Source organism: Sinocyclocheilus grahami, unplaced genomic scaffold (genome assembly GCF_001515645.1).
Source record: "Sinocyclocheilus grahami isolate Dianchi unplaced genomic scaffold, SAMN03320097.WGS_v1.1 scaffold1391.1, whole genome shotgun sequence".
Lineage (NCBI taxonomy): Eukaryota > Metazoa > Chordata > Actinopteri > Cypriniformes > Cyprinidae > Sinocyclocheilus > Sinocyclocheilus grahami.
In genome coordinates, this window is record NW_015506570.1 from 106,686 (window position 1) to 125,224 (window position 18,539).

The window sequence follows — 18,539 nt, forward strand, 5'->3', positions numbered from 1 at the left end:
GCTGGGAGCTCCTTGTCGCTGCGTGATGCTAGCGACGGACGCGTCCCTCACCGGGTTGGAGTGCGGTCATGAGCCACCCTGCCCACGGTCTGTGGAGTGGTCACCATCTGACGTGGCATATCAATTGTCTGGATATGCTGGCCATGTTTCGAGCACTGAAATACTTTCTCCCAGACCTAAGAGGTCACCATGTGTTGGTACGCACCGACAACACAGCGGTGGTCTCTTATATCAACCACCAGGGAGGTCTGCGTTGGCGCCCCTTGTACAAGTTGGCGCACCAGACCCTTGTGTGGTCCCAGGAGAAACTCCTCTCGCTGAGAGCAGTGCACATTCCTGGGCATCTCAATGTGGGAGCAGACATCCTGTCGAGGCAGGGGCCGAGGCCTGATCTCCCTTCTCGACGGCTCTCCACGGGAGATTCCCGTCAGGAGGGACCTCCTCTCACAGGCGGAGGGTACGATATTTCACCCCCGCCCAGAGCTGTGGAAGTTATGGGTGTGGCCCCTGAGGGGGCACAACTAGTAGCTTCTGGTCTCTCAACTGAGGTTGTTGAGACCATCCGCCAATCCAGAGCTCCCTCCACGAGGAAACTGTATGCCTTGAAGTGGAATCTTTTCACTCGACCCAGCTAACTGCCCAGTTGGTACAGTACTGGAGTTCTGCAGGCCCGTTTCTCTACAGGGTTGACCCACTCCATCCTGAAGGTCTACGTGGCGGCCATTGCGGCCTACCACGCCCCTCTCGGTGGTCAGTCAGTGGGAAGACACCCCCTGGTTACACGTTTCCTCTACGGTGCACTGAGGCTGAGGCCTCTCGTACGATCTCGCGTCCCCACGTGGGACCTGGAAGTGGTGCTAGAAGCACTCTGTAAGCCTCCGTTCGAGCCAATTGAGGAGATCGCCACCTTACGATAATGACTACCTTTCTTTTGGCGATATCTTCTTTTAAGAGAGTTGGGGATTTGCAGGCCCTATCTGTGGCCCCTTCCTATCTTGACTTTGCGCCCGGTCTGGCCAAAGCGTTTCTGTACCCTCGAGTGGGGTGTGTTCCTAAAGTCCCCTCTTCTGCACCGCAGCCTATCAAACTTCAGGCCTCACCCCCTGGTTACACGTTTCCTCTACGGTGCACTGAGGCTGAGGCCTCTCGTACGATCTCGCGTCCCCACGCGGGACCTGGAAGTGGTGCTAGAAGCACTCTGTAAGCCTCCGTTCGAGCCAATTGAGGAGATCGCCACCTTACGATAATGACTACCTTTCTTTTGGCGATATCTTCTCTTAAGAGAGTTGGGGATTTGCAGGCCCTATCTGTGGCCCCTTCCTATCTTGACTTTGCGCCCGGTCTGGCCAAAGCGTTTCTGTACCCTCGAGTGGGGTGTGTTCCTAAAGTCCCCTCTTCTGCACCGCAGCCTATCAAACTTCAGGCCTTCAGTCCTCCTCCCTTCAGGTAGCCAGACCAGCAGAAGCTTAATTGTATGTGTCCAGTGCGAGCACTGGACGCATACGTCCACAGAGCTGCCCTGTGGAGGAGGGTGGACCAGCTGCTTGTTTGCTACAGTCCCCCTAAGAGAGGTAGGCGAAGTATTGTGCATGGACTTAAATCACGAAAACACACATAGGCCTAAAACACACCATTTAACAGAGGAAAGTGCACATGACTGGTGTGTCAAAGACCAAAGAAATTGCGTTTAAGGGTGCGAATGTCTGCAAATGGGCATGTTCACTTGTCATTTCATGACAGCAGAGAGTCTATTCTGAATGGGTGATATCCAGTCTCTTGTACAGTAGTGTGGGAGTGTGCCAAACCCGGAAGGGAAGTCGGTATGTCCGGCATTCGACTGATGTTAGTAATGTCTGCCGTATTACACCTGTAGATCGGAAAGGCACTCGACACCTCAGAACTGACCTGGAATCCGGTCTGCGGCGGATAGCCCATGACGACTGGCAGAAAGTGGGGAGCCGCTGACAACATTAGCCTGGTACCAAAACACGTGTCCTCTGTGCTTTGCTCCCTCCGCGTAAACGGTTTACTGAGGATGCTGTCTATGGCGAAGGAACTGGAAAACTTTGAGGTTTTGTCATCCGCAGGTGCGCGCTCTTGAGATTGCGAAGTGCTCAGGATCTTCTTACTTCTCTTAGGTCTTCCAGCAATGAAACAGACCCTCAGTCGGTGGATGGTGGATGCCATCTCCATCTCTTATGAGCCAAAGCTCATTCTACTCGATGTGTGGCGGCCTCTAATAATAATAATAATTATTAGTTACATTTATATAGCGTTTTTCTGGGTACTCAAAGAGCTTTACATGAAAGGGGGGGAATCTCCTCAACCACCACCAGTGTGCAGCATCCACCTGGATGATACGACGGCAGCCATATTGTGCCAGAACGCCCACCAGACACCAGCTCATTGGTGGAGAGGAGACAGAATGATGAAGCCAATCACCACATATCAGCACATATCAATCAGCACATATCAGCACTCTAAGGATTTTTTAGCAGGTGTGTCTATGCAGGACATCTGCAACGCTGTGGGTTGGTCCATGCCCCTTACCTTCGTCAGGTTCTATGGGCTAGACATGCGAGCCACTCCTGGCTCTTCTGTTCTCTCGCCCTAGCTGTGCAAGCTGCCACACTAGGCAGAGATTTGGAAGTCTGGCGGCGTGGGAATTCTCGTTCCCGATTTCCGACGCAGCTCGAGGTCCTGAAGAGGGACGTCTCAGGTTGCGTATGTAACCATGGTTCCTGGAGGGAACGAGATGCTGCATCTCGGTGCCATACTTCCGGCATCCCTGCCAGCGCTTGCCTCATTCCTGAAGCTGACTCCGGCTCCGCCGCACGTGCTTTTATAGCTTCCTGGTCATGACGTCACCCGTGCATGACGTCCCGCTCAGCTATTGGACTGATTTCACATGTGATTCAGAGCGTGGTCACAGAAGGCTTTCCTGAAGCGTTTTTCCGATGCAGCGTCTCATTCCCTCGAGGAACCATGGTTATATACGTAACCTGAGATGGTTTCTTGAAACATCTTGGTTGAGACATTGCCACAGTTTCCTACTGACACACTACAGCACATTTTTTTATTCTATTGCAAATACTTTCAATTGTGAAAAAAATTCCAATTCACTAAAAAAGTCATGAGGACTTTAAATACTTCCTGTGGACATTGGGAGGCCCTGGAGTGAAAAAAGGTTGAGAACCACCATTTTAGTGATTGTGTTGTTAATAAATAATGCATCGCGAATAATAAATTCAAATTTTTTAAACTTTACAATGACCTCTAAGATAATGAGCTCATAAAACAACAGTCGGTGTATATTTTGGGAAGTTACCCCACATAACGTTGAGCTCCTGTTGTTATCAACAAAGGGTTTCCTCTAGTTCTGTGGTAGTCAATCTTTTTGACTCAAAGACCCCCCATTGTCCAACACAATATCTGAAGGCCCCTACCCCTTTATTAACAAAAACTAGGAGTGTTTAAAAATGTAATGAATTATGATTCACTTTGTAATGTTGAGTCTTAGGACTTCCTGTGAATATTTCCAATGTCCATTCTTAGAGAGGGTGCATATAGAGGTCAATCCCACTTTCCTGTGGTTGAGTATTTTGCCACTTATCTTTTACCACACCTGCAAGAATATCTTTTAATGTATAAATTCAGCTTGCCTGTCGGTTTTATTTGACTGGGCCTAGTGTGACGTTTACATTCAGCATATAAAATAACTGAATGCTTGAAGTTAAAAAGTGACGTGACATGTGGCCAAGTATGGTTACCCATACTAGGAATTAGTGCTCTGCATTTATCCCATCCTAAGTGCACACACACAGCAGTGAACACACACACACACACCATGAACTCTGTTACGGGGCTGACGAGACATGAGACTTGCGGATCCATTCGCAGAGCTTTATTAGACACAGACAGAGACGTGGTCATACAGCAGGCATGGGTCAGATGAGGGCAAACAGGTATATGGTGGGCAAAACACAAGAATAGTCCTAGGGCTAGCACAGGTCGACGATCGGCAGACAGAATCAAAAGGGGCAAGACAAAAGGGGTGAATCCAGGGAACCAGGCGAAGATCAGAAACCGGGAAGGCTAAGGCTAAGGCAAATGACTAGGGCTAAGGCTAAGGCTAAGGCAAACGACTAGGGTTCCTAAAGTCCCCTCTTCTGCACCGCAGCCTATCAAACTTCAGGCCTTCAGTCCTCCTCCCTTCAGGTAGCCAGACCAGCAGAAGCTTAATTGTATGTGTCCAGTGCGAGCACTGGACGCATACGTCCACAGAGCTGCCCTGTGGAGGAGGGTGGACCAGCTGCTTGTTTGCTACAGTCCCCCTAAGAGAGGTAGGCGAAGTATTGTGCATGGACTTAAATCACGAAAACACACATAGGCCTAAAACACACCATTTAACAGAGGAAAGTGCACATGACTGGTGTGTCAAAGACCAAAGAAATTGCGTTTAAGGGTGCGAATGTCTGCAAATGGGCATGTTCACTTGTCATTTCATGACAGCAGAGAGTCTATTCTGAATGGGTGATATCCAGTCTCTTGTACAGTAGTGTGGGAGTGTGCCAAACCCGGAAGGGAAGTCGGTATGTCCGGCATTCGACTGATGTTAGTAATGTCTGCCGTATTACACCTGTAGATCGGAAAGGCACTCGACACCTCAGAACTGACCTGGAATCCGGTCTGCGGCGGATAGCCCATGACGACTGGCAGAAAGTGGGGAGCCGCTGACAACATTAGCCTGGTACCAAAACACGTGTCCTCTGTGCTTTGCTCCCTCCGCGTAAACGGTTTACTGAGGATGCTGTCTATGGCGAAGGAACTGGAAAACTTTGAGGTTTTGTCATCCGCAGGTGCGCGCTCTTGAGATTGCGAAGTGCTCAGGATCTTCTTACTTCTCTTAGGTCTTCCAGCAATGAAACAGACCCTCAGTCGGTGGATGGTGGATGCCATCTCCATCTCTTATGAGCCAAAGCTCATTCTACTCGATGTGTGGCGGCCTCTAATAATAATAATAATTATTAGTTACATTTATATAGCGTTTTTCTGGGTACTCAAAGAGCTTTACATGAAAGGGGGGGAATCTCCTCAACCACCACCAGTGTGCAGCATCCACCTGGATGATACGACGGCAGCCATATTGTGCCAGAACGCCCACCAGACACCAGCTCATTGGTGGAGAGGAGACAGAATGATGAAGCCAATCACCACATATCAGCACATATCAATCAGCACATATCAGCACTCTAAGGATTTTTTAGCAGGTGTGTCTATGCAGGACATCTGCAACGCTGTGGGTTGGTCCATGCCCCTTACCTTCGTCAGGTTCTATGGGCTAGACATGCGAGCCACTCCTGGCTCTTCTGTTCTCTCGCCCTAGCTGTGCAAGCTGCCACACTAGGCAGAGATTTGGAAGTCTGGCGGCGTGGGAATTCTCGTTCCCGATGCGTTTTCCGACGCAGCTCGAGTTCCTGAAGAGGGACGTCTCAGGTTGCGTATGTAACCATGGTTCCTGGAGGGAACGAGATGCTGCATCTCGGTGCCATACTTCCGGCATCCCTGCCAGCGCTTGCCTCATTCCTGAAGCTGACGCCGGCTCCGCCGCACGTGCTTTTATAGCTTCCTGGTCATGACGTCACCCGCGCATGACGTCCCGCTCAGCTATTGGACTGATTTCACATGTGATTCAGAGCGTGGTCACAGAAGGCTTTCCTGAAGCGTTTTTCCGATGCAGCGTCTCATTCCCTCGAGGAACCATGGTTATATACGTAACCTGAGATGGTTTCTTGAAACATCTTGGTTGAGACATTGCCACAGTTTCCTACTGACACACTACAGCACATTTTTTTATTCTATTGCAAATACTTTCAATTGTGAAAAAAATTCCAATTCACTAAAAAAGTCATGAGGACTTTAAATACTTCCTGTGGACATTGGGAGGCCCTGGAGTGAAAAAAGGTTGAGAACCACCATTTTAGTGATTGTGTTGTTAATAAATAATGCATCGCGAATAATAAATTCAAATTTTTTAAACTTTACAATGACCTCTAAGATAATGAGCTCATAAAACAACAGTCGGTGTATATTTTGGGAAGTTACCCCACATAACGTTGAGCTCCTGTTGTTATCAACAAAGGGTTTCCTCTAGTTCTGTGGTAGTCAATCTTTTTGACTCAAAGACCCCCCATTGTCCAACACAATATCTGAAGGCCCCTACCCCTTTATTAACAAAAACTAGGAGTGTTTAAAAATGTAATGAATTATGATTCACTTTGTAATGTTGAGTCTTAGGACTTCCTGTGAATATTTCCAATGTCCATTCTTAGAGAGGGTGCATATAGAGGTCAATCCCACTTTCCTGTGGTTGAGTATTTTGCCACTTATCTTTTACCACACCTGCAAGAATATCTTTTAATGTATAAATTCAGCTTGCCTGTCGGTTTTATTTGACTGGGCCTAGTGTGACGTTTACATTCAGCATATAAAATAACTGAATGCTTGAAGTTAAAAAGTGACGTGACATGTGGCCAAGTATGGTTACCCATACTAGGAATTAGTGCTCTGCATTTATCCCATCCTAAGTGCACACACACAGCAGTGAACACACACACACACACCATGAACTCTGTTACGGGGCTGACGAGACATGAGACTTGCGGATCCATTCGCAGAGCTTTATTAGACACAGACAGAGACGTGGTAAGTCAATGTAGCAGAGAGGTGCATAAAGTAGTTTCTAATATTTACTTATTTGGTGATAAGAAGTCAATGTTCTTGAAAACAGACATATTTGAATGTGCGTCCAGCAGAATGCACACAGATAATGTGAGAGAGGAAACTCAGCTGGTGGCCTGCTGAAAAACAGAGGCAACATGTGAGAGGACACAGTGTTTCAAAAACGAAAAAATAGTAAGGCATAACTGTTTTCTTTAAAAGGTGGTGTCATCACTGAATATTCCCTGTAAAAACAGGAAACTACAAGGCGGACACAGGGAGAAGTGGAATGGTTCATTTGATCTCTGTTGACTGGAGGCCTGGCATGTTCAGCTTTGACCTTCTTGGCTCAAAAACAAGTTCATAAAAGATGAAACCTGTGGTGAGGTACCTAAAATAGGAACTTTGACTGCCCTGTTGACATGGAACACTGAATCGTATCTCCTGCTGTTGTGGAAAATTCTTAGTTTACCCATCCTCCTCATTTTTTGGCATGGGCCAGAGCAGATATGTATTTTGATGCTCGCTCACTATGTATCAGACCATCTATGTGTCTGCTGTAAAAACAAAACAAAAAAAACACTGTGAGGGCCTGTTTGCAAACATTTATGTAAAAACAGAAAATGAGAATAATGGTGTTGCTTCAGCTAGTTTTGACTATTCTTATCCGTAAGTACTGTATTTCCAATCAAGACTGATAAATATATCATACATATTTCTAAAGTGCATGACAGTGTCACAGCTAAGGATTCTGGGAGCTAAAATCACTCAGATATGTACAGTATGTTTGGCACATGATTGATGGAAACAAAAGCAGTTTATAATGCCTCTTCAAAATGAATGAAAATATTTTAATCATGGGGAAATTTGACCATGCATATCACCTATTCTCAGTGGCAAAAACAGATTTCCTTATAAAACTGAGCAGAAGGACTAAATGTAGAAGTCTGGATTGATTTAGTAACATGCAGATGAAAAAATATCCATCAAAGAGTGACTTGCAAAATTCTGACTAATGTAAAGTCATTTCCCAATTATCTTTGTGACTATACAGATATGTCATCATTCTAGAGCATGTGACAAATGAAAATAATAAATTCTACATTACAGACCGTACATTCTCGCAGTCAAAATTATTTGCTGTGCTCGGTGTGGGTTAGAAGTGTTTCACTTAGAAGGAAGTCAGGTCAACATTTCCTTTTTAACCTGCATCAAAAGATGTCTTTTGGACCAAAAGCACACATTTAAAACTACCACAGATAATCTTTTCCCCACATTCATCCCTGTCTGCAATTTTACTTTATCTGCTTGTCCCTAACAGAATTTTTTACACAGTAAACTGCTTTTGTGACCAGCAGATACAAACAGTTAGAAACAGGCATATTGGAATAGGATAATATTTATGTTTAAAGTATGAAATTATTTCAGCACCATCTGAAAAATTCATTTATTCCATTCATTTATTAGGACTCATTCCACTGAATGATTGTATTAATCATCTGGCTAATTGGCTTGGCTGATATGCATCAGTGGGACACTAATGATTCTTATGAGAGTGCTACATTTTTCAATACGGGATGACATACTTGCTCCATAATCACTGCTGGAAGGATTGTGTGTAATGTTAATTAAGCTCTCTAAAGTCGCTTTATTTGACCACAGAGCTGAACCAGGGCGAAACAAATCTTTCTATCTCCATTTCGGTTTGTTTGAAACAATCAAAGTGGCACCAAGGGCCTCTGTTTTTTAAAAACACAGCTTGTAGATTTGATTTGGCAGCTCTTACCTAATCTTTCTTGCATTCTTATTTTACCTGACTATATATCCACCAGCGCATTATGCAATAACCTACACAGAGGCAGCATTGCTTTGAATGCATCAGTGATGTATGTGTATGTCATTTCAGTTACGTAACTGTCTCATTAAAGTGACAGGAACTCGGCTTTGATACGGATGACTTGGAATGCAAGAGAAACCCAGGATAAACAAGTCTTTGCTAAGTCACTGTGGTGGGAGAGTGGCTGTTTTTTTTTTATTCACGCTTCACCCCTCGATTCTTTACAGAATTAAATCCCCACTCTGGTATTCTGTCACACACAGTCCAACAATGTACAGTGAACCTTTTATGATTTTTCTCAAAAACAGTTGCGGGCATATTATTCCCTTCCCCCTCTTAAGGAACTTAACTTGCCACACAAGTAATTTATAAACACTGCAGTAATTTTCTTAATATTGTCAGAAAAGCATTTGTGAGTGACAATATAATACTAATTAAGAAAAATCTTTGGCATAAATTCTACCCACTAGGGAGACTATAAATGCAACCAAATTACTCAAGTAGCGTGCTGTAATTTGTCTGTCTGGCATAACCTGTTTGTTTACAAATCTCTACGAAATTAGTCTTCTAAATGTAAATTAGACAACAAGGTTCATGTTAATGTTTTGGGAGTCATAAAAAAGTGCATTTCTATAGACGGTCACTTGAACGTGTAATATAGGCCCACCCACGTGTAATCAAATGCTGTCATCATCTTTGCGCTTGCTTATGATAATGGGAGCTTATTGGGTGAGATGTTATCCAAATGGGGCATAATTGCTCTATTAAGTGCCATCATTACAATTTCTCCCTGCATCTCATAGTCAATTATGCCTGTTCTGTTAACGCCATTATCTTTGTTATCATTGGTGCCGTATGACCAATCAGCGACTGATAACTGGCTGGGAAAGAAGCAATTTTTTATAAATGCTTTCACTGTCAAAGAGAAAAACTGTACTCTGAAGAAATAATAAAAGGGCCCTTGATGAGAATCTGCATTAGGAAGGCTTCTGAAATTTATAAAAGTTACTGCAAGACAGTTGCAGATTTGGAGAACAGAAGTAAAGCAATCGTTTTAACACTATAACATTCAGGAATGGACTGTGGGTTTGTGTAGCCACATCAGTTTCAAGTTGCCATTAAATGGAAGTAGCAACAGATCTTATGTGATGTACATGGGATAGTAAAGTGCCCATCCAATCAGAATCATGTCGGAAGTAGTAGGTCATGCGGGTATTTTGCATACTCTTTTATGAGTACTGTGAATTCGAACATACTTCTTTTGTCACATACTGTTTTTTGCCTACTATGTAGTTGGGAAGTATGTGATTTTGGATGCAGCCATAGACATATAAAATACCGGGAGGGCAGAGCAGTTTGCTGTCATTATACAGGTCGAGAGAGGCCTTTAGAGGCAGAATCACTGACGCCTCGTGTTGTTTGTTTTGACATGTGAGTGCTGAGTGCTGCTCAGAGCAGGATGGTGTATATAGTAAACCACATTACATGTCTTCATATAATTTTAAAGTAATTAATTTGTTGCTGCTAAGATGCTAAAGTAGTACAGAAAGAACAGAAGTATGTTTGCCGACAGGGCTGAGAGGACGCTAGCATCTCAAGCGGTTACAATGGTATGACAAAAACACACGCAAGTCTGACCCAAATGTTTGATGTCATGATTGTTACCATCTATTTGGATTGGTTCATGTCTAGCTGGTCACTTTCATGCATTCGTTTTCCAGCAAAGTTGCATATAAGCTAACTGATATGTTCATGCAACTCATCTACGCCACTTTGTTCATTCTTTAAGTGAACTTTTGCCTGTTTATTGATTAAACAAACATTTTTGGCCCGCTTTATTGAACGCAACACGTCCGATGTGTGAAACTTATGAGTTGTACTAGCCGTGATGCAACGTGGCACTGTGCTTCTTGTCCGGTGTGACTGTCATATTTTGCTATTTTGATTAGATATAATTATCAAGTGTTGTCAAATGGAAGCAAATTAAGTGTCAGAGTATACGTGTAATGTTCATATGTATGTAATTTCAATGCTATGGACTTGGTGTAAATATTTAAAGATGGCCAGGGTTTCAGTTTTGTCATTACAGTGAAATAAACTATATATTATGCAGGATGACTAGGCCTATATCATGCATCCAGGTGATCAAGGGTGGTTTATTCTAGGAGAGATTCTTTGAAGACTGACATACATGAGACTAAATAAGTTATTGCATTTCTGAGATGCTTTCATGTGTCACAGAAAGAGTGTTAAGGCAAATTTTGTAGGAAAGGAAAATAATCTCACAAGGCTCAGTTATGTTTTTTACATTTATTTGTTGAAAAATTCTTCTCACAAACTTTTGCATTCTTGATCTTCTGTTTATGTGTGTCATTTTTAGGGAACATGGTTGCTTGTTTTTCCTTTTTACTCATGACACACATTTTTACACCGGTTCAGACACCTGACGTTTATGTAACTTGTATCTTAGAATCACATAAAATAATTTTATGTGAACAGGATTAATTTGCATTACTAATTAGAGCTTCTTATTTGAAAGTATTTTGTGACACATGCATAATTTGTTTTTAATGAGGTTTTTTAAAATGAAGTACATTTCCATTGAGGGATGGAACAGGTTTCATAGGGATGGGATGTACACAGGTGTTTTGATGAGGAGACTGCTGGTAGCATGAATATGCAAAGAGGTGAATAAATGAGGGTTTTCTTGAAGGCAGTATTGGGGACGGCCCTTGTGTGGATGAGATATTGACTTGCAGATGGTAAATGAGGTAGAGACCAAACAGAGGGGATGCACTTTTTAAACTCTGTTTGGTATCATGCTTTATTTTCTATAACGAAAAAGAGATGGAGAAACAGAATTGCCATAGCTGTCAAGTTGGTTTCTACCTCTTGATATTGTCTCATCAAGTTCACACAGTTTTACTATCACTTGAATAATAAAAGTACAATAATACATTGACAACATGACACTGAACACTGGAGGAATGGCTTCTGAAAATTCAGTTTTGACATCACAGGAATAAATAACATTTTAAAATATATTCAAAAAAGAAAACAGTTCTTTTAAATTTGTAATAATATTTCATAATATTACTGTCTTGGTGAGCATAAGATACTTTTATTTTTTAAGAAACATTAAAGGAGTATTTCACCCAAAAATAAAAATTTGCTGAAATTTTACTTACCCATTTGGAGAAATTTAGCATTACACAACTTGCTCACAAGTGGATCCTCTAAAGCGAGTGTGTGCCATTAGAATGAGAGTTTTAACAGCGGATAAAAAAACATTATCACAATAATCGACATGTCTCTAGTCGATCGATTAATGTCCTGTGAAGTGAAAAGCTGCATGTTTGTAAGAAACAAAGCAATCATTAAGGCATTTTAATGTTAAAAACGTCACTTCTGGCCAAAATGCAGGTATATAATCTATAATAAAGCTTCCTCCAGTGAAAAAGTCAATCTCTTTTGTCCTCTCACACCAAAAGCCACCGACATATTTAAAACAGTTTAAAATATTTTTTAGGTGTAAATAGTGCTTGATCGGTTCATATTTCTCTCCTGATTTAGAAAAGATGACTTTTTCACTGGAGAAAGCAATATCATGGATGGCGAACTTGTATTTTAGCTGGAAGCAACAGTTAAAAAGTTAAAAACGTTTTAATGATTTGTTTCTTACAAGCGCACAAGATGTAAATTGATAGACTGGTCGTGTGGATTACTTGTGGATTATTGTGATGTTTTTATCAGCTGTTCCAATAAAGACACTAACTCATCTTCATCTTGGATGGCCTGAGGGTGAGTAAAATGCATTTGTTTGAAGACAATTTGCATGACATTTTAAATATCTTTTTACCTATTCTTGTCTTTAATGTCTTAAGCATCTTATCATTTTAAAGTTTACATCATCAGGCATTTCTGAAATAAGCTGCTCATTCCTAGACTTCTGATAGGATATCCAGTCTCCCCCTGACCTCCAGCACACAAAGCACTCCGTCTGTTGCTATGCTTATGAGGATGAATTGCAATTATTTGTGTGAAGTGATTTACAACACTGCTCTGCGAGTAAGTAGAATTGTTTCTGAGTTGAGTCAGTTGTGGTCTGACTGCACACCAGAAGCCTTGGCTAGAGGGTTACGAGAAGAACGTGAAGTGATCAAGTGACAGGACCAGTCAAGTTTTATCAGCCAGCATTTTCGGATTGTTTGGGAAAAGCAGGTAATTCATTTTTTGATGTCGAAAAATCCAAAAAAACTTACATTAGGATTGAATTGTGGATAAAAGTATAAAGATTTTGTGCTCTTGAGATTATTAAGTTACTGATAAACAGTTTAGATTTTACAAACGTCTGTTGTGGCGAGGCTGTTGAATTTCCCAGGGTTCTGTTTTGTCCCGTAATATAATATAAATCCGACTTTCATTTCCAGCTGTTTGAAGTGTGCAGGTGCCTTTAATGTCACATTATTTTGGTAAATGCATTTCAGCATGTACAGTATAGTACATTAAAATGAAAGCTTGATGTGTTGCACTGGAGGTTGTTTTTATATAAATGTGCATGTTGTAGAATAGATAAGTGAGAAATCTGCTCTTTTTGTTAAGAATGTGACAGTATCTGAAAGCCTAAAAATGCTGAAAGGTTGGAAGACCACAAGACATGTCCAAATCCAATGTTCGTGTGTCCTCCTGTCTGCTAAGATGCCTTTATCTGGTTGGTTTCTGAAGGGAGCATAGATAGATTCACTGCTTACTGTATGATGGCCCACAATTCTGTGCGTGGGCCTTGGCGGTTGGTCAAAAAAGAGGTCTGATGAAGCTGTTGAATGGATTACATTTACGAATAAATGTCAGTTTATTCTTTCAAATATAATTTAAACATGCTTTAGATATAACTCTTGAATTGATGTATGGGATTCTTATTTCTGATTGTTTAATCAACTTTCAAAGCTGCTGTAAAATGCAGCTAAAAGAATGCCTGTAATTGCTCATTGTGTATTTTATTTTGTTGTTTTATTTTTGCATAGGTACACATTTTAAAACACTTCACAAGTGTTCTTTTCCATTCTATTGTGCCTCACAGTTTTAAAACGCAAGTGTGTTCTGCATGTGAACGGCCCGTATTATTTGTTCAGAACTTTTTGTAATATGAATCTTCTCAAACTTCCTGTGTTCTGTCATTCTAGTCACTCGTATGTGCCCTCTTACTGTGCTCTGTCATGCACACTGGATTTCACCCAACCTTTGTGACAGTCCTTACTTATTCGTGCCTGTCTTCCTTCCTACTCTCCTCTTTTTCCTTCAGTACCTCCATCATCTGTCTGTTACCTAACAGAACAGAAAATTGCAATTCACCAGCAATTTTCCCCTCTGTGGAGCATGGATGAAGTGTTCGAAGGAAGGCCTCAATTCTCTCTGTGCCTTGTATCTAGAACTACATCATAGTCGACAGCTTCCTTGATCCTATCTTTTATTTATTTGTGTCAGTATGTCACACTCCTCTTTGTTTAAGCTACTACTTTATTTATTCATTTTTGTGGACAGAGATAAGTAGTCTATCACCACTAATACCTTTCTGATTTATCACAGGCGTAGTTATAGATCCTACAATTTACATCCATTTTACTCTCCCCATTGTGCCTTTTAGGATCACTGTTGGTGGAGGGGTGCAAATCTGTAATGTTGTTTTCATCCAAAAGTGTGCCTGCTCATCCTCACCCCTTTGTCCCATCTATCAGAATGCAGTGGCTACTGCGAACACATGTGGGCTGGGACTCAGAGGGCACAGGCTCATAGGAAGCCATTGACTCGTGAATAACCTCTATGTGTTTGCCTGGGAAGACACCAGAAGCCACAGACACAATAAAGGATGCAGACGGCAGCCTGGCTTTAAATCTCTATACAAAGGAAGGTCCTCTCCAATAGCGCTGTGGTGTGACTAGCACTTAACAAGTGCAGCTTGTGTCTGTTGAGTGGGTGGATGGACTAACACACGCCACGTTTGTGCTTGCGCTTGTGTCATCGGGTTATTTTGCATTCTACAGCTGTCATTTTGCATTTTTTCGATTCGCAGTGTTTAAATGTACATGCATAAAGGCTGCTGAGGACACATGTTGACTGAACTGCTCCAAAAGCAATTAATGACTAGACTCTTCATGTTTCTAATAAATATGCAGAATAAAAGAAACAGAAAATACAAACAGCCAAAATCAAATTAATTCTGATTGTATGAGCATCTTTCAAAGCAGCTGTAAAATGAAGATAAACGCACACCTGTAATCACACATTGTGTACGAATACAGGGAGTTGGTATGAATGAACTATATTACTTGGTGGAAGAATAGTTTTACTTTATTTTTTTAATTTAGTTTTTTATGTAGACTGATGTTGTGTGTTAAGTGTTTTTGTGTATGAATGCAAGAAGTTGGTGTAAACCATATATTTGGTGGAATAATTTTATTTTATATTATTTTATTTTAGTCTTACTGCAATTTATTTTTCCATTCTTATTACTTTATTTTAACATCTTTGAGTCAGATTTGAACTATTCTGTTCAGTTCCAACTAATTCATATTCAGTGTAAATAGCTCTATCAGTATCATATTCTATATTCTCAGTCTTGATCATAATATTATCGGTTTTCTAGGCTATATCCCCTATAGCACTTCCTTGTAAAGATGTTAGCCAAGTCTGTTTAAATTAATAAATGTAAAGTCTTATGCCCATAGGCAGCTCTAACAGGTTGGAGGGGCTGCCTGCATGCAGACTGAAGCTGAAGCAGATTGCAGGCATCTGGCATGCCAATGTTGTACGGTTTCCCCCCTTAGTGAGTGAACCTGCTGTAGAAGTCCTCCAGTCCCAGACAAAAGCACTCAATCATGGTATAGTGTTGTGCTGAGGTCGGGGTTTTGGCCCCTGACCTTCATTTCACTCCTGCAAAATATACACTTGGGGTGTAGGCAGCATAAGTTTATTGCAATCCTTAAATCAAGCTACACACAATGTTGCAATGCATGGAGCGAGAGCTTTGATTTTGTGTTTTTTAAAAGGAGCAGCTGTTAGGAGTGACATTTATATGCCCAAGTTCACTAAAAGTTTACCATAATTTATATATCTTCATCTAAATATTTTTATAGTGGCCCCCAAAAGTATTTGGACTACCAACTGATTTCAAAGTGATTTTTGAGGATATTCAGTTTCACACAGAAGTAGCCACAGGTAACCACAGGTGAATTTCATCACATTAACTATAAACATTAGTTCATGGTTAGTTGAATCGATATGTAGTTAGTTATCGAATGCAATGAATCTCAGCATTTATATATTAGCTTTAGCGTCCAGTACAATTTTGGGAACACTGCAGTGTTATTTTTATGGTACATTTTATATATAGTTTAAGTTTTAGTAATTTTGTTGTGAGCTTTTGTAATTATTTTATTAGTATATATACATATATACTAATAAAATAATTACAAAATGATTTATAATAACTTAGTTATAAAGATATGTTATCAGTATTGTATATGTGTCAAAGAATTATGTTTTTTCTCATGAAACATTTCATTTACATAGCTCAGAGGATGTTAAATGCTGGTAATTATAATATATGCCAACATGTGGCCTGTATTCAAATGTTATACAATCTGAATATTCTACTTTTGAAGTTAAAAACTATTTACTGTGAAATTGCTGATTGGAAAGCATCTTTCTTAGTAAGTATTTCAACCTCTTTATGATCAATAGTGTAGAAATTATCTGAAAAGAGGTAGGTTCATGAATATTAATTATGCTTCAATGTAATTCATATTTAATAGACCCACTAGTCAAACATTTGGCAGGAACTGCCTGAAAAAAATTACCCTTTGTACGTAAAGAAATTTAAAAAACAAATATATAAACATTAAAAATTTATATATAAACTACTGTTTGGGGTTGGCATGGTTCCCTTTCAAGGGAACTTCGAACTGCGTCCTCTAGGGGTCGCTATGGGGCGCACCTTCAGTGTGACCGGTGTCTGAAGCATATATCTAAAAACAACAATAACATTGGCCGGCAACAGCCTATGACGTCACTACCGGTGCGACTATAGTATAAATAGATGCCGGGAGAACACGTCATCCTCTTCTTCGTCTTCAAACTGACCGTTTGTTTATGTTAACGTTAAGCTAAACACAACTAGGTGTGCATGTTTCTCGCCAGAGGCTTTGCTCTGATACCTGCAGTTTCACACGGCTCGCGTGCTGTGTGTGTGTGTGTGTGTTTGTGGTGAAGAGCAAGCACGTTCAGCTCTCGAGGGAGATGGATGCGCTCTGCATTCATTGCTTATTTCTTGTGAGAGATAAACATGAATTGAACGCGCTCGTCTCACTAGGAGAAGACCTGTGCTCATTGTGATGCATTCGTGGGACTACTGAGGGGGATGTGAGTATTTCACCATTTACAAGTTTGTAGATAGCGTTTGCATGAGTGCGTTCGCCTCTCACAGGAATAGCGATGCATTCGTGACAGCAGTTTTCGTTCACGCTTGATTTCCGATGGTAATCTAGCGGTTGGGCGGAGTGTGTTTAGCTCCCGCGGGAGCTGAATGCATGCTGCGCGTTGCGTCGCAGTGAGAACATGGAAAGGACCTGACGGGAAATGTCTCCCGATCAGTAATTTCCTTTTGTTTATATAGGAAATGTATAGTGTGGCTCTGTCTGCAGTTATTGGACAGATGGTTTATATCATGTCCTTCTCAGATAACCACATTATACTGCACTCCGGCTTGAAAAAGAGAAATCCATTCTCGTCCCGCATCCACAGATTCCAGCATACTAGTTATGCCAACATCGAGGGGATGCATGAGAATGGTTATGAGAAGATGCCACCTGTTGAAGAGACGCTGGCCTGCTATCTCTACATGGGGGAGACATCTTCTCTTAAGGCGGCAGCAGGTTAGGCTGCAGTCTCGTTGCACACCATGGTGGTGCTTCAGGCTTTTCAGGCTGATCTGCTTAAAGACCTGGATAAAGGCAGGGTCTATCCCCTGATGAGGTGGCTGAGTTGCGTCGCACCACGGATTTTACTCTCTGTGCCGCTAAGCAGGCCGCCACTGCCATTGGCAGATCCGAAAAATTGCAGCCATGGTGGTTATGGAGAGACATCTGTGGGTGAGTCTGGTGGTTATCGGGTTGAAAGAGAAGGGCTTTCTTCTTGATGCGCCGGGTTCCCCTTCAGAACTTTTTGGCACTTCCGTCGAGATAGTGGTCGTGAGGTTTAAGGAGGCCAAGACGTGCTCGGCTGCCTTTATATCCTTCATTCCACGAGGGTCCAGGCTTCGGACGTCGCCTCCAACCTATATCATGAGCCTGAGCCATGCGCGGGAGCCATGGTTGGTGAGTACGATCCATTTTTATCTACTCTACTGCTAGTTCTTGTGTATTTGATGCTAGCCTTTCTCTGCAGCGCTATCGGACCTGTTCTGTTTTTCTGACTTTAAGTTTGACCCACCTGCTAAGTCAGGACCTCCTGCTGTTGACCGATTACAGTGATGGTTCACTCATTGGTTCTGGTTCCAGGCTGGTGATAGCCCTCATCTTCGGCTTGGACACGCAAGGGCTTCTGGGGAAGTCTCCCAGCATCAGGTCCCCTAGTATAATGCTTGCAACTTCAGGACCTGTGGGTCCTTCTCATGGGCTAGTACTCTTCTGAGTACATGCTTTGCTACATGCTCCCTGTCCTCTGGCCAGGTGCGAACTACTAACTTCTCACCCTGAGAGGTCTCCAGAGATTTGAATCGTTCCTTAACATTCATGCACATTCTCTGAGCTAGAGCTCCTCTTGCTGACGCATTGAGGAGCTCAATGCTCCACAGACGGTCGGGCCTGTGGGTCCTCACTGTCACACTGCCCTTATGGTTGAACCAATAATCACCCCTCTGTGGAGTGGGCTGGATTACACTGCATTCCCTGAGGTAAGAGGGATTTGTGTTTCTGTGGAAACCCCT

At 42.1% G+C, this 18,539-nt stretch overlaps 1 protein-coding gene across 1 annotated transcript in view; it reads left to right on the forward strand.

Moving 5' to 3' along the window:
* Nucleotides 1-17,676: 17,676 nt before the first annotated feature.
* Nucleotides 17,677-18,539, forward strand: part of LOC107569886 (kinesin-like protein KIF26A) — a 51,538-nt gene continuing 50,675 nt past the window's right edge. Inside the window, exons 1-2 of the mRNA XM_016256052.1 lie at nucleotides 17,677-17,924; nucleotides 18,082-18,211. Coding sequence (XP_016111538.1) covers nucleotides 17,677-17,924; nucleotides 18,082-18,211 — 378 coding nt within the window. The remainder of the gene's footprint in view (nucleotides 17,925-18,081; nucleotides 18,212-18,539) is intronic.